Genomic DNA, 16,795 nt, shown 5'->3' with positions numbered 1-16,795 from the left:
ATGCGTCCACACAAGTTTCAGCTTTCCTGGTCTTATGGTTCATGAGAAGAAGATTTTTAAAGATTTACTCTGTATATTCCTATGTAAAATTTCAACCCCCAATTGTGGCCCCACCCTACCCCTGGGGGTCATGATTTTTCACAACTTTGAAACTACACTACCTGAGGATGCTTACACACAAGTGTCAGCTTTCCTGGCTGATTAGTTTCTGAGAAGATTTTTAAAGATTTACTCTACATATTCATGTTAAACTTCGACCCCCCATTGTGGCCCCACCCTACCCCCGGGGGTCATGATTTTCACAGCTTTGAATTTACACTACCTGATGATGCTTCAACACAGGTTTCAGGTTTCCTGGCTAATAAGTTTTTGAGAAGAAGATTTTTTAAGATTTACTCTATATATTCCTATGTTAAACTTTGACCCTCCCATTATGGCCCCACCTGACACCAAGGGATCATGGTTTTCACAACATTGAATCTACACTACCTGAGGATGCGTCCACACAGGTTTCAGCTTTCCAGGTCTTAAAGTTCGCGAGAAGAAGTTTTTTAAAGATTTATTCTACATATTCATGTTAAACTTCGACCCCCCATTGTGGCCCCACCCTACCCCCGAGGGTCATGATTTTCACAGCTTTGATATAACACTACCTGAGGATGCTTCCACACAAGTTTCAGCTTTCCTGGCTGATTAGTTTCTGAGAAGAAGATTTTTAAAGATTTACTCTATATATTCCTATATTAAACTTTGACCCCCCATTATGGCCCCACCTGACACCAGGGGGTCATGATTTTCACAACATTGAATCTACACTACCTGAGGATGCGTCCACACAAGTTTCAGCTTTCCTGGTCTTATGGTTCATGAGAAGAAGATTTTTAAAGATTTACTCTGTATATTCCTATGTAAAATTTCGACCCCCGATTGTGGCCATACCGTAACCCCGGGGGTCATGATTTTCAAAACTTTGTATCTACACTACATGAGGATGCTTTCACACAAGTTTCAGCTTTGCTGGCTGATTAGTTTCTGAGAAGAAGATTTTTAAAGATTTACTCTATATTTTCAGGTTCAGGTGAGCTAAAAAATATTAAACGAATGATTCTCAGATCAAATCAATCAGATTTATTTTTCTCTCAGCTCTCAAAAATAGTTTTGGTTGGCCGGGGGGGGGATGTTGGTTCAAAGGCCTTTTTTGTTAACTGTAATATTAAAGTTGAAATTTTCAAGGGGTGGATCCCCTTTAAATAACCGTAGGTACTTTATTCAGTTGTCATTTCTTGAAAGGACTATTGCAGTCATTTATTTCTATTGTTTAACACTTAATTATGGTGGGTATATTTGGATTTAGTTTTTAAATATTTTTTAAATATTTCTTCATGAATCTGAAGTCTTCATACACTGCAACTCTTTAATCACTGTAACTTTTAGAACTTTAATATGTTTCTAAAGAGGTGACCTACAGGGACAGCAGTGTTTTTAATACTGACATTTCTCTCTTCTTTTAAATACTTGGAGCATACATTTTAGATTGGTTTTAAAATTGCACTGTAAAACTTAAAAAAGCTCACTATGAATTACAAAATACTTGAAAAGTATGAAATACTCTTCAATATATCAGATTTAAATAAAACTGAAAACAACTGCATTTGAAGAAGTCAATTTTAATCTTATATAAGTTAAAATCATATTATCTGTTGTACAGCTAACAAAACAAAATGAGTTATTGCACATTTAAAGCACTATCACAATGAAGAATGTTTGTGGAGTTTCAACAACTTTCCTCAATGCCTATCTCTCCACAATGCCTCTCTCTCTCTCTCTCTCTCTCTCTCTCTTCCATCGTTTTTACAGAGTCTGTCAAGGTGTGTGTTCTCCATTGGGAGTTTTGAAGATCACCTCCTTGAGTTTCTGCATGCGTTGCTCGAGTTGACTGGGAGACAGGGCGGGGTGACTCCTGTGATGCAGCTTAACTAACTCGGTGTATTCCTGGAATGTGTATTGGCATCCTTTCTCTGCAATCATTGTTATCACATCCTGTAACATGAAAAAACAATTGACATTATTTTCAATTTCGATGTCTAATGATACAAATCAGAGGGGAGTCAGTGACTGTGAAATTTTATTAATTTTGTAACCAAACCCTCTTAAGTCATGTGGCATTTCAAAAATCAAGTATAATATGTGTAATGTATGACTTTAACTATTTCACTTTACACTAATTTTGAATCTATTTGTAACTTTTGATCATTGACAATTTGAGCATAAAAGCTTTTTGTTTTATTTATGGCTGTAAGCCTTTGAAGTGAAAATTTTCACATTGTATGAAATATCAAAACTATAATACATGTATATTTCTAGCATTTAGAAACTATGCATGATGTTGTTCCTTTTACTTACATCTGGGTTGATGTACAAGAGCTCGTAGTACTGCCTGGCGTGATCTAGGTCTGACTCCCTGGACATTGTTATGTTGGTCAGGTTCTGCTGTATGGCGAAGAGATTCCTACACCTGTACAGGTAACACAAAATCACACAAATGTAGTGTATTCATACAACAAACAATACAAAATGTGTACTACTCAGTCGTACTGTATGATCTACCAAAACAGATTGTTTTTAGGACAATAAAAACATATGCAGACCCTTAACACCTTTCAATACAAAAGAGTAAGAAGCTACACTTTTTGGGGCCACAGGCATACACTGATAACATCTATGTTTCTATCAACATACAAACAATAGTCTCTATCTTTTTCAAGAACATACAAGTACACATTGTTTATATCTACAACCAAAGAGCACATTTTACACAATTATTTGAGCACTGAATGCAAATCGGCAAGTTTTTATGAAAACTTGTATTGATTGGCAGATCTAAACATGTAATGAGCTGTTCAAAGATAGGGATAAATCATTCATGGGCCTACCGGTAGCTTGTAAAACAGACAATCTAAATAAAAAGGTATTATGAAAATGAAAGAACTCACATCTTTTTGATGCCATTTTCATTGATTTTCTTCATATACTGAATGCTGTTCATCAATATGGATGCTACTAAAAATCCAAGACTTTCAAATATGTATCTGAAATAAAAATGAAATGAAATAAAAATTATACAAGATATTTTGAAAATATATTATCTTTGATATACGGTACATGGATTATTTATTGAATTGTCTTACTTAAATTTTTTAGGTTGTAGACTCTGTTGCAACACCTCTTCCATACTGGTTAAATCTTTGTTCAGTTTCAGCACATTGGAATCTGGATCAAGGTCATCTATTGGGCCTGCATAGTTTGACTGAAACAACACAATACTGGCATATACATGTAGTTTAATTAGAATAACACAGAAAGACATGAAATAAAGTATAACACTACTGGAATGCAGTAACTTAATTTTGCAGGAAAAGTACAGGTAACACATTATACCACTGGCTTTCACTAACCTGCTTGGCGACTGGCAGCAGGAAGTAAAAACAGTGAACTCTGACCTCCAGATGAAGAAGCAGAAGACATATTTCTGCTAAGTCCTGGAAATCCTTTACTAGATTCTTCAAGGAGCTACAATTACACAAGGAAATAATTAATCTTGAGTAAACATGTACAATGTACAATTAATTTAACCAATCTTAAAATGATAAATGCTTAACTTCCCTAAAATAGGAAATTCTGACATATAAACATGCAATACATTTAAAAGTACATCTAAATATACAAGAGTATCAATATGTAAACATGTCAAATAAAACATTGAGTAAACATACCCTAATGTCTTTTCAGATACAGGTGGATATTCCTGTAAAAATTCATACAAATACTTAAAAAGATCATGCAAAAAGCTATAACATTAAACTATACATATTAACACTGAAGTACGGACAATTTTCATTTCCATACTGAGGAATTATTTACAGAATAGTAAGATCTCTGATGACCTAAATACATGTTTAGTAGTCCAAACTCTATCCTACATAAATTAAATAAATATCAACAAAAATATTATCCAGAAACTTTATTAACAAAGAGAAGAATGGAGGAGGTATTCTGAGGTAAACACCTCAAGAGTACAGCTCCTTTATTACAATTAATGGACAGCAAATGTACTCAAAGTTTAGGCAAGATACTTTGCAAATGTTCAGATTCTAAGCAAAAACCAGTAAGATTCACTTACAGATGCTGCTGTTTCAGCTGCAGTGGCAGTAGATCTCGCTGACAAACCATTGGAGAAGTCCTTCATCCTATTGAAGAACCATTCCTGTACACCAAATAAAAACAAAACTTGATTTAAACTCACTGCACATCACTCACCTACAGACAGTTTTTACGTAAAGTCTAAGCAAAATTGGACTAAACAGAAAAAAAATAATCGTTTGGACAAAGATTTTTCAAAGAGATCTGTTATGACCTTGACCTTTGACCCAGAAACTTGATTTCAAGATTCAAGATATTCTTAACCTATGGACAGTCTTTTGGCAAAGTCTGTACAAAATTGTGCAATAGGGAAAGAAACTGGAATTCAAAGATATCTGCTATAACCATCATCTTTGACAAGAAACTTAGCTCATGGCCACTGCACACTCTACCTGCAACCGACAAGCTCTCTGTGTGAAGTATGAATGAGACTGCATGTACCAAGAACAGAGAATATGTGCTTCATTCAAGTGCCCCGTAGAGTTTGGCCCTAAAAGTTATTACATAGAAGAAATGTTGATCACCTAGCATCCATAAGACCACTGCAATAAACTGAAGAACTCACCAAGCTTTCATGAACATTGGCAATGGTCCTCATTTGCGTGACGTCTGTGATGATTTCCTGTTGGATCAGGCCGTCGGATGAAGTGAGATTACTGATCAGTATCTGGGCCTCCTTGGAGTTGAGGGCCTTGATTTCCTCCTCGGAACACACGTCCTCACTGGCCAGTTCCTGACCCCGGGACGACTGGAGGGACCGCCAGCTGGGCAGGGATCTGGTATAGACACCAAAGCAACATATTTACATGGACATGTATCATCTTAGTAAGACACCAAAACAAGCATACGTACACGTTTATGTATGTGATATACATGTTTATCTTCAAAAGATACTGTATATGTGTTAATTAGTTTATGATGTACACATGTACAGTTTATAAATTGATATCAAAAGTATACAGTAAACAGCAAATATGCTTATAAAATATCACACTTAAAGTGATGTTAGTTTCATTCCCCTCTATTCCCATAATCTTACAATTGTATTATAGACTGAGCGGTTACAGTTATAATAATTGCTTATCTGTTTGATCCCTATAACTGTGTTTTACTGTCTAGTAATATTATAATATCTGGTAGTTTGGTTTTTTCTCCGCTTATTGCAAAATGTGTAGAGGATTTATCATAAAAAGGAACAGGATGTGTCGTGTGTATAAAACTTGTAATGCAATCAAATAACAATTCTCAAATACATGTATATATATGTGCAAAAAGTCTGCTGCTGTGCAGATACTGGATGTAAGAGCATGGTAGAATAGGGATGTGAAGGTAGGGACATTTTTGTATTGCAAATTTCAAAAGCCTTGACTGTTGATATGTGAAAAAAAAACTAAACATTCTACCTGACTTCATAACTGAAACTTAATTCAATGAAAATGACAAAATTAGCAATTTTAAATGCAACTCAAATATAATATGATAGGAAATCTTGTTTACTTGCATAATCTGAAAATTTATATGTAGAAAAAGAAATAAGAACTGAAAATGAAAAAAGACGAAGTCAAACATGTTTCAAAGGCCATTCAGAGAAAGAAAAAAAATTATGATAGCTGTGCCTTTACTGTTCTTTATTAAAAGAAAACCAAAACATAAAATAAGATAGATGTGCCTTAACTGTTCTTTATTTTAAAAAACCCCATATATATCTACCTAAGAAAGCGGCTGATGTCTTCGTCTTTGGCCCACATGGCACTTATCACTCTTCTCTCATCAGAATCATACTGAACAATTTCTACAAATCAAAAGGATCAACATGAACCATATACATGTATCTGCAATATACTTGTATTAGCATAAATGACATATACAAGTTCAACATGCCAGTTTACAAAAATTCAAGAACCACAACTATTCTCTATATTATCAACAGTTATTATCTCCCCTATATTGATTTTTTTTAAAAATATTGATTCAAATTGAATGTATAAATCCTTTTTTTGACATCTCCCTCTATGTTACTTTGAATAAAACCATTCCAAATGAATATACAGGTGCCCTTTTTGACAATTTTTACTTAAGCGAGTATATAACAGGTGCCCAGTGAGCTTGCTTGTACTGACCCCTGTAAGCGGAGTGGCAGGTGTCCCGGTACTCCTTCAGTGTGTTACAGATCATGTTGAGGAACTGGTCCGCGTAGTCAGGTAAATCCTGCATCAGCTCCCTCAGTTCTTGTAAATTCTTGTCAACAGTAACTGTACTCTGATAACAAAAAAATAAATAAATATAAAGCTTATATATTGATAACACCCTTCAGAAAATATCAATACTAGTACATGTAGCAATTTTATTTCAGGCTTCTTATGTGAAAAACAAAGATATATCAAAAGCATATTATCTTTAAAAATATGAAAACAACATGTAGTTTACATGGTTTCTGGCTATTATTATGGAATACAATACAAATCTACGAGTGTATACAATAACATGTCCGTACCGTTAATAAAGGTCTGTTTACGCCGAGTTCCTTTTGGGTTTTATGATCCACAACATGCCGCAAAGCATCAAAGCCTAGAAATATGCAGATATAAATATCAAATAAGGCATAAGATAACTTTAAAAGGTATGAAATCAACAGGTTGAATCACAATTACAGGTGTACATACACATGTACATGTACTTCAGTTGAAAAATAGAAATGACATCAGACTTATGAATAGAACTTGACAGACAAGTCATGTTAACATGTAAGTAAGTAACAAAACACAACTAAAACAGGGTTAACAAGTTCACATTCATATAAAAAAACAACACTTACACACAGAAGGTACACTTAAACTTGAAAAAAAAAATCAAACAAATCTGATACTACACAAATCTGTATAAAGATTTCTGTTATATTGCATCAATACATTGTGTATTTTGGAATGAAGGTGGGAAGGTTGCACCTATCCCCAGGAATTTTTCAACTGCAGACATACATGTTCACCTAAAACTTGATCAATCAGCTTGATTTGTTAAAATACAAATATCGTACATTGTGCAAGTCAAGATTGGATGTTAATTGTTGTGAACAAATTAATCATCAAATGGTTCAAATAGTCATGCACCCTACTTTTCTTTAGTTCTGAAGAATTCAATGAAGTACCAGTATATGAAATTGTACTTAACTTTGTAAAGATCATATAATATACATGTACAAAATAAAAGACAGGCATATAGACAATGAAATAGTTTTTTGTTTAATAATCAAAATAAATACGATATGTACTGCCAAAAATTTAGTCATACTTCAAGCTCTGTGGTCTCTGTATATTTAACTGCGAGATTTTTAAAATGTTAAAATGTGTAAATAATCTTAAAATATATAGTGCCTTGTTACATGTAAGACCTACTTATATCAAGCCAGTGATTCATGTGTAAGACAGTATGATTGGAACGTAAGTTATATTCATAATATATGTACATTTATTATGTACCAGTAGATATTGTCATTCTAAATAGTACATGTATATGTATACATTAAATAAAAATAAAATATGACATGCAAGTTATTTACATGTACTTGAATCCATACTGCACCGAGTACATGAATCTACTTCATACATGATAAATACTCTAAATTGAGTATACATATATCTTACCCATAGTTTTAGTATAATTTTACATGTACAAAGGTTGCAAAGCATATTCCATAAAAACTGTTAAACTAATACAGAATCTGTAAGAGTGAATTAATACTAAAAGAAATTTAAAAAAATCTAGAGTGCAGGTCTGCAGATACAGGGTCACATGACAATCACATGACATGCCCACTTACTCTCATCCTCCTCATCGACTGGAGAGGATAAAAACAAGAAAGAGAACTCTGATCAGAGATACTGTGTTACATACAATGCGAGAATGGAAAAATTAAAGGGAAGATAAATTGTCTTGCTGAAAAAAGTTTAATTGAAATCATGCATTATTTTTGCAGATTATTTTTGTTGAGCAAAAGCAGTTATAAAAAAATGTATGTTTCACTTAATTGACAAGGGTAAAACCAGACTTTTTAACATTGAATCCCAGTCTTGGGCATTCTCTGGTTACAAATTGAGAATTCAATAAAATTGAGATCGAACAATGACTGAAAAAAGTTTTTTAAAGAATTTAATAAAAATAATTAATTCATTCCATTTTTCATGCCATAATTTAGAAAATAATATGAAAGCTAAGGAAAGACACTTAAAATTTTATTTTATAGCAGAATCAAAAGAAAAAATGGAGAAAATTTATTTGCATAGCATACAATGTACATTGTATAACTGCAGTCTTACTAATAGATAAAAAGTTTAAATAGGATGTTATATTATAAATTCAAAAATGAAAGTTGTCACTAGCATTGAAAGTTAATTGCATATCTGTCACCCATTGTAATGAAAATAAAATCTGGCAGTTATCGGTAATCATTTCATTAATTAAAACAAAACTTGAAAAGTGTAAACAAAAAAAAGAATTCTGTGATCAAACTCAAGATGTGTGACAGACATGTGACTTTGTGTTAGTGACTACAAACTATACATACTCTGAGGGTTTTTGTAGTAGCGGATTAAATCTTAAAAAGTGGAAATAATGTGAATGAATGGATATTTTACATAAAATAATGAACAAAATTTTTTTCCTCTACAATATTTTTATATTCCACCGAACAACAGAGTTACCATAAATAAATAGTGCCAACTTTTAATGGTGCACTAAATATTACATTCATAATGTATAAAACTGTACATTAATTTGATTGGCTATTCATCATGATGAAGTTCTGTGTTCAACTATGTGCCTACACACAACAAAATTACAGGTAAATCTATTGAAAAGCTGCCTTCGTACATTTACCAATTATAATCATATTTTCAGAACATTGTGTTCAACAATTAAATAGTTATACTGGTACAAAATTCATTCTGTCAATTACGACTTTGTGCAGTGTTTATGAACTATAGCTTACTGTGTTACATATTCTACCTTTTGTGGCCGAGGTTATGCTTGTAGACACCGTGTAATGGACATGCCCCAGGAATATGTTCTGTACAAAGTCTGTCACAAAGGCCTGCAGACTGGAGGTCCTGAAAAAATGTCAAACACTAATCTGTTGACTGTTAAATCTAGCTCCATGAATTAAAAGTCATAAATCAAGTAGAAACAAATATTTAAAGCATTTGTATGGTCAAGGTATAGATCAAAATAATTAACTTATTTAAGGATGTGGTGACAATTAGCATTTTTAGTGAATTTGAAAAAATAAAATGAGTTGGATCCATATACTTTGGCTGTAAAGCAATGTCTGTATAAATCAGCAAAAATGCTTAACAATTTAATGCATTTTGTGAAAAACATGATGCAAATTTTACATTCCAGTATTAGCATGTACATCAAATGTTTTTCATTATATAAAAATAATTTACCCGTCCTGACAAGCAATGGCATCTTCTATCTCTCTTATGAATGACTCCAGGGGCCTGAAGATTGCTGGAAAATTTGAACAAAATAAGGTACATGTACATGTAAATGTAATACATGTACAAATACTCTTCAGGAAAATATTTATAATTTTACCTCTCAAGTTTTCTCCCTTGAAAAAATACTTCCCTTGGTATTCAGTAGAATAAGCTTGTAAAATAATAACTTGATCAAGAAATGTCATTGAGCTTACCTGTGATATTGTACACACTGGGTTTACAGACCATCTGATTTTTCTCCAGACCCATCTCGGCTAACAGTGAGCTACTGAACAAATCTCCCTACAATATATACTCATGTATGTCATTCTTTCCTAAATAAAAGGTTCAAACATGGAATGTAAAACTGAGAAAGAAAAAAGAGATATCATATTTAAAAGTAAATTCATTGCTGCAGTTAAATTACGAAAAATTTGAAAACTTTGCAAGGATAGGCAGGTACCAAACATAAAGGGTCAGAAAAACTCAGGCGAGCTTGAGCCTATAGACAAAATGTTGATGAGCTTATAGGAGAAATAGTTCTTCGTGGACGTACGACTTTTCAGCTTATTCAAGTGACTTACTGTATCAAAAGCCCTACTGTCATCCACATAGCTGTTTGTACTGATGGCATGGATCGAAGCATCAAATCGGAACAAAGCCATCTACAAAATACAGCGGACCTCTATTCTTAGACATGCTAACGGATATATATGTACAAAATCATAAACTGTAGGACAAATGTATCTACAACAAAAGTCTGCTCCTGTGAATGTTATCAAGTCATTCGCATTCTTAAGTACATGTAATACATGTATTCATTTCTTTTATAATTCATAAAAGAGGTTAAGGACTCAAATTAAGTGAGCATGATTTTGAAAAGACTGGATTTTTATAGCTAATTACTGCCAACTACTGATAGGTTACTTTACTTTTTTAGGTTTTGCTGGTCGCTTTTTTGCAAAGAAGGAGTTGATGTCTGTGCTGGGCTCATCAAAGCTGGTGGGGGCCCTCTGTCTGGAGGCCGACGTATTCTCCACATCTAGATACTCCCGTAAAAGTAACTCCACCTAAAACACACATCAGCCATCAAATGAAGCAGTTTTCTATTAACAAACATGAAGACATGCACACACACAAATATGTATGTACTCTGTGATTGGATAATTATCCCTATATATACTTATAAGTAAATTTTTCACAAATCAAAGTCATTCAAAAGATTTCAAAATAAGTAGCCTTGAAATGGTTGAACAGTGTATTGTAATCAGTAGATATCATATATCTCCATCTATACAAGTATACACATCAGTGTTTTGTCAAAAATTTTTAATCAAGTAAATAATGTTTGCAATAACAATTAATTGTAAAGGTAAGAGTACATTTATGCTATAAAGACTTACTACGGCTTGTATTTTGGACCACACATCTGTCATATCATACAAACATTCCTGACGAACTGGCACACCAGAAACCTAGAAGTATATGATATATATAAGAGACTGTCCATCAATCTGTCCAAGAAGAAAACTAGTTTGATGATATTTTTTTCTTTAAATCATTCCACATACACTTCCACAAGGAGAATGTTTAAATGATGCTAACATGTTGCTTGATTGATACATGTTTACTATGTATATTGTCAACTGTACACACTCTCTGTCCATCCATCTCTCTCTCTCTCTCTCCTCTCCTCTCTCTCTCTCTCTCTCTCTCTCTCTCTCTCTCATAGACTCTCTAGTGCTAAAATTTCTCTCAACATTATTCATCACAAGTATTAATTTAACCAAAACCACATTTAGCCTAAGCAAGACCCACTTTATCACATACAAAAGAACCAAAATTAAATCCTAGCAAACATGATGGTACAGGCAACTGCAATAAAATGATACACTAGGCATGCTTCCCATCACTCTAATGTAAGGAGGCAAAATTAATTCAGTCTGTAAACTGATTTTCAAAACTTAAGCATGTTAACATTAAATATGAGGAAATGCATATATGAGTTGAAATATGCAAATTTATCTAGAGCATGTTATATACAATTCCTACCCCTCCAAACAAATACATAATCTTTTGTTTTAATTGCTTCATCAAAATAAAAGGTTGAAATATGAATATTGGTAATCATTCAGAGTAAGGTTGTCCATCCCTAAGCAAGGTTTGATACAATCTAATTAAAATTATATGTTAGATCCACTTGCTTACTCGTAGCGAGTAAGCGAGCGGATCAAACATCTAATTTTAATTAGATTGGGTTTGATAACTCTTGAATCTTGTAACTTTTACTATAAATGCATGTACATGTAGATCATTTAAAATAAAAATAAAATCACTGTAGTAGTCTTTATAGTCTAAGCGTGTTTTATTTCAAAAAGGTAATCGCAAAAGGTATAGGACATTGATTACTGTTCCTTCATAATAAAAGGTTATGGGTTTGATTATCTGGTCCACTTTGTTAAGATTTTGAAATTGTTGTTCATATTCTTCACATAATAACTTGATAAGTTGAGCAGTAATTAATGCTTAAACTTTTTAAATCACATGGAAAGATTCTTTTGATTTCAATCTATATATATAATTACAACACTTTCATTTAGTGGACTGAGGGTTGGACAACCTTAAAAAAAGTATATATTGTTATCATAATAAAAATAACACTTAGTAGGAAGTAGAGTCACTTAATATGTTGCTATTAAGGTACTTCAGTCAAAGTTCTTGCCATGCTGTATAGTAATAAATAGTCATACAAATAAATTGTGTGATAATTCATCCAATGTATAGAAATCAAGCGATCATAAATAGAGAAATCAAACTGTTGAATTTCAAAAGCAAAAAATATAATTTAAGAAAATGACATTCAAATGAAAAGTATCTTCGAGGTAAAAAAGAAATAATGGGGAGAATTCAGGGCATTCAAAAAACATTTTTGTTCACAAGTTACCTCCTTTTGGCCTCCTGACATCTTGTGTAAAATAGAAACACAGTTTTTTGTGAAAAGTATTGTAGTTGATTAACAAACTGAATTTAAGGGAAGATGCAAACAGAACTGTGAACTTGTGATGAACTGCCAAGCAACACGGACAAAAAGTCACATGGCACTAGAAACTAAACTAACTGAAGAAAAGGGCTTCTTACAGTAAAAACACCAGACACCTGAAAAGTCCAGTCAAAGAAAAATACACGATACAGGTACTAGTTAATCAAAAACATTCAGATTCAAGATACAACAGACATTTTATTATTTAAGGTACCTCACTACATCAAGACTTATAATTTTAAAGACTACCTCACAAGATGGTGGTTTACATGTAAATATTTCGTATACATTGTAACTGTTTGAATCAATGAATTTAGTTGAATATCATCATAGCTCAGTGGTTGAAGTATTGAGCTTGTGAACAGCAGATCATGACTCATAAGTGAATCCGTCTGGAGATTTTGTTCATTTTTATCAAATTAAATTTTTGAAAATTAAATTCTTTATCCAAAATTGCATATCAGTTTGCCTATTTGACTTATATCCTTCTTATGCATCATGCTACTGGATCTATCATAATCAAGTATTTTTCTGTTGATTTAAGAAACTATTTCAAAGTATTGTGATCCAAAAATTTGATAGTAATTTTCTTTCTATTTACATGTACATTAATTTACATGTATATGCTGACATATTTTTTCATACAACAAAAAATTAAAATAAAGAGCAAATTCTCATCAATAGAACAGAATATGCATGAAGTATCTTTGAACAACCATGGAAATCAAAACTTTAAAAATTAAAATCTTCAGAATCAAGAACATAAATATATACCACAACTACGGCGAAACTAATGTTTAAATAATCTCTACTATGAAAATAGTACAGTGTACATGTATATACTCTGATAAAGAGGTAAATCTCAAAGATTTAATCAAGTTTATTTAAAAAAAAAAAAAAACCTGTTATTAAGCATTTGGACTTACAATGATCCTGTCTAGATTTCTTAGAACCATCTTGTGCATGTGGGCGACGAAGCGGAACTGATGGAAGATGTTTTCTAACAGGTCCAGCAGACACTGGGATTGGTTGGAGGCGTCCACTTGATTGGAGGTACTGTAAAAACACCAGGCTCATTATTATTGTAAACCAAGTACTGTATGTGACATAATCACATTTTTTTTTTGCAAACGGCCAATTCAACAGGTCAGTTAGCTGGTAAAAGGATTTTGCAGAAAATAACTTTGAACCCCAGGTTATTAGTTATGGAGGGTAATAGTATTGTGATTTTGCGGTTGCAACCAACAAAATGTTGCAGAGTTAGCAGGTATATGTATACCAGTAAAATTTAATCCACAATGATCATACTGCATTTTGTGTAGCTGTGTGATTAAAAATGGAAAGCAGAGGTTGTCTGCAAAACTCATTGAAATTTATCGCAGCATACATGACTAACACATATTGGTAGATATATAGTTTACAATGCTTTCTTCGTAACTGTAATATATAGTCAATTCTGATGTCTGAAAGAGTTAATGGAATGACAATGTCACATTTACATGTGTACCTTTCCAATAGAAGCTGTGAGGTTCTGGCTACAATAGCTGAGAGCTCTGGTTGAATTCTGACTTTTAATCCCTAAAAAGTAAATTTTCAAATCTGCATGATCAAGAAAGGCGAGGAGCAAACTGAGCGATAATTTTATAAATCAAATCCTACCTCAGCTGCCTCTGGAATTTTTCTCAGCATGTAAAGGGACTCCACTAAAATGGCGATGAAGTGGGTAGGATCATCCTCAGGGTCCGAGTTCAAATCTTCTTTGACTTCCTTGCCAAACTCAATCTTCTCTGGAGGTGGCACACCATTTCTTTCTTCTACAAAATCCCCCGATAATACTCACAGTTTTATAAGCATTAAACAAGTTTTCTTATTTCTATTTTTCAATTCCACAATACAAATAACTCACTTCTTTTTAAGGTATCTTGTTTTGCTGCACTGCCACCTTTTTTCCCTGGGAGGGAGGAGAAGTTGGGTGTCTGAGATTTTATGTAAATCTGTCTATTGAGTTCCTCAATCAATACCTCATGTAATTGCTACAAAATGAGACATTTTACAAGTTTAATAAACAAATTTGATTAACAAAACACCAGAATAATGCAAACAAAACAAAGTTTGTCTACAGGTATATATTACAAATAAACATGTACATTGTACCATACCTCTTTTCTTGTGATAAGTTCTGCTTTCAAATCTCTTAAAGCTTCCACACCAACCAGTTGATTCTCTAATTTTGCAACTGCACAAGAGTAAAACAAACATCCTATGAGTTTGTCCATGTAATTCTGTGTACTGGCTGTTATTTCACTTTTTTATTACATTATTAGATATTACATGCATTGGTGAAATGCTTCAGAGATTTATCAATCTTGAATTAACAAGCAAAAATGAATACATCAGCTTTCAAAACAATTAACTCTATCAATACTCTCAGTACAAGCATATGAATGGAAATAAAAAATAAAAAAACCCAAAAATCTTTCTAAAGTAGAGTGTGATTACAGCAATCACTTACCTGCGTTGACCACTAATTCAGTTCCATGGAGATAGTGCTTCTTCAGAAGAAGGTTATCTAGTTTTGTTGGAACCTCTTTGATTTGTTCTCTGGATAAAAAGGATAACATTCATGCAAAAGTACAGAGGAAAAAATTTTTACTTTAAACTTAATATTCATATTACCTTGCTTATTAAAAGTCTAACAAAACTAGTACCGGGTAGTTGTGTTTTAGGATAGTTTTCTTACATCTGATCTAACATGGCAACCATAGTTTTCTGTTCCACTCCCTCTATCCAGAGTCGTCGGAGTTCATCCCTCTTACAGTGTAACAGAGTCTTACAGCTGCTGAGGTCATCCTTGATCTTCTTTATCTTCTCTCTAGCCTCTGTAAAAAACATGTACCAACTTATTAACAGCTTTCTACAGCTTCATTTCTAAGTACATGTAAATCAAAAGACAAAGAACACTGAATTAAACCTACTATCGGTATATTTACATTTACCTGTACTCAGGTAGAATCAAATTGAAAAGCAACACAGAGTCTTACCATTGACTGATTTACTGATGGTGCTGAAGTCTTGTGTAATCTGGGTGAGGTCCTGATAGTTTTCTTTAAAAAAAAATATAACAAGCTGTGACTACTGCAAGTTTGAAATCAATAGAGGAGTGTCCTGATGAAACCTCAAATCTAAATACATGTAATCAAAAATCAAATCAAGCAGCTTTAATAACTTGATATAAGATTTTTTTCAGCAATTAAGCAACACGCACCTGAAACAAGTTCTCCAAGTTTTTTGTCACTTTCTGTAAAAGTCTTCTCTATCCTTGCCTTTTCCTTTTCTCTTTGTTGGAAGTCAGCACTACAAATCACAAAACATTAAAAAAATCATGCTACAAATACTTTAAAGATAACTTTGTAATAAAGGATAAGAAATGAAATAATAATAATTCTTCTAAATGTACTGTATGATTGCCACAATTCAGTCTTACCTTGTTGATAAAGTTCTGACAATTGCCATCAAAAACTCAGACTACAAAGAATGACAACAAGTTACATTAATGTATAAATTTAATTAATTAACTGTGTAAAGAAAATGATAACCTTAATGTGGCAGTGCAAATGACAACTATTTATAAATAGGTTTGGCATATTTTTTTCATTTCACTTAAAAAGTTTCCCATGATTTTCAGAACTTAATGTGTAAACTCTTTAAATCAGTTATCTTCATAAAAGATACAATGATTCAGGTTAAGCGAGGGAACTGTGCTGGGAGGAAGCACAAGAAGAAACGTTTAGAGGAAATTCGCGCTGTATACATTTGCAAATAAGAACCGGTCCATGCAGAATTCAATGTAACAATCACGTTTCTAAAATATGATTTACAGTTTCTCTTCCTTTTGCTGCTGGGTTTGCGACCTTTTCCCCATTTTTCTCCATTTTCTGTTTTTTTTTTACAGAAATCTGGAAACTGGGAGGAAACCGGATGTTTTGAAGGAAAATGTAACAACGCGCCCGATATGAATGTTTCCTCGTATGACACGATTTAAAAAAACAGAGGCTGGGTTTAAAGGCTTTTCAGCTTTTGT

At 32.9% G+C, this 16,795-nt stretch overlaps 2 protein-coding genes across 9 annotated transcripts in view; one reads left to right on the top strand and one right to left on the bottom strand.

Annotated features, from left to right (window-relative positions):
* The window catches only part of LOC105333767 (ribonuclease H2 subunit B), a 122,653-nt gene that overhangs the window by 30,484 nt on the left and 75,374 nt on the right, over positions 1–16,795 (top strand). The gene's annotated exons all lie outside the window — the stretch shown is intronic.
* On the bottom strand, positions 1,648–16,735 carry LOC105327305 (exocyst complex component 4). 8 transcript variants are annotated; one of them, XM_034471510.2, is made up of 32 exons: positions 16,593–16,735; positions 16,199–16,239; positions 15,980–16,068; positions 15,756–15,818; positions 15,455–15,593; positions 15,227–15,315; positions 14,874–14,950; positions 14,621–14,747; positions 14,374–14,528; positions 14,222–14,292; positions 13,641–13,770; positions 12,619–12,639; positions 11,078–11,149; positions 10,607–10,744; positions 10,259–10,339; positions 9,890–9,977; positions 9,642–9,705; positions 9,202–9,302; positions 8,762–8,791; positions 8,018–8,035; positions 6,695–6,768; positions 6,321–6,459; positions 5,911–5,992; positions 5,604–5,621; positions 4,766–4,976; positions 4,181–4,264; positions 3,774–3,805; positions 3,456–3,570; positions 3,189–3,307; positions 2,994–3,089; positions 2,404–2,515; positions 1,648–2,040 (listed from the first exon to the last, which is right to left on the bottom strand). In XM_034471510.2, exons 1-32 carry the CDS (start codon positions 16,644–16,646, stop codon positions 1,864–1,866), a joined length of 2,907 nt encoding a protein of 968 aa, XP_034327401.2. In that variant the 5' UTR covers positions 16,647–16,735; the 3' UTR covers positions 1,648–1,863. The 8 variants fall into 8 exon arrangements, with proteins under 8 accessions (XP_034327401.2, XP_034327402.2, XP_034327403.2 ...); XM_034471511.2 differs by lacking the exon at positions 5,604–5,621; XM_034471512.2 differs by lacking the exon at positions 8,018–8,035.

This window comes from Magallana gigas, chromosome 8, assembly GCF_963853765.1.
Source record: "Magallana gigas chromosome 8, xbMagGiga1.1, whole genome shotgun sequence".
Lineage (NCBI taxonomy): Eukaryota > Metazoa > Mollusca > Bivalvia > Ostreida > Ostreidae > Magallana > Magallana gigas.
Note: the sequence above shows the minus strand (reverse complement) of the source record. Positions and strands in the feature narration are given on the sequence as shown.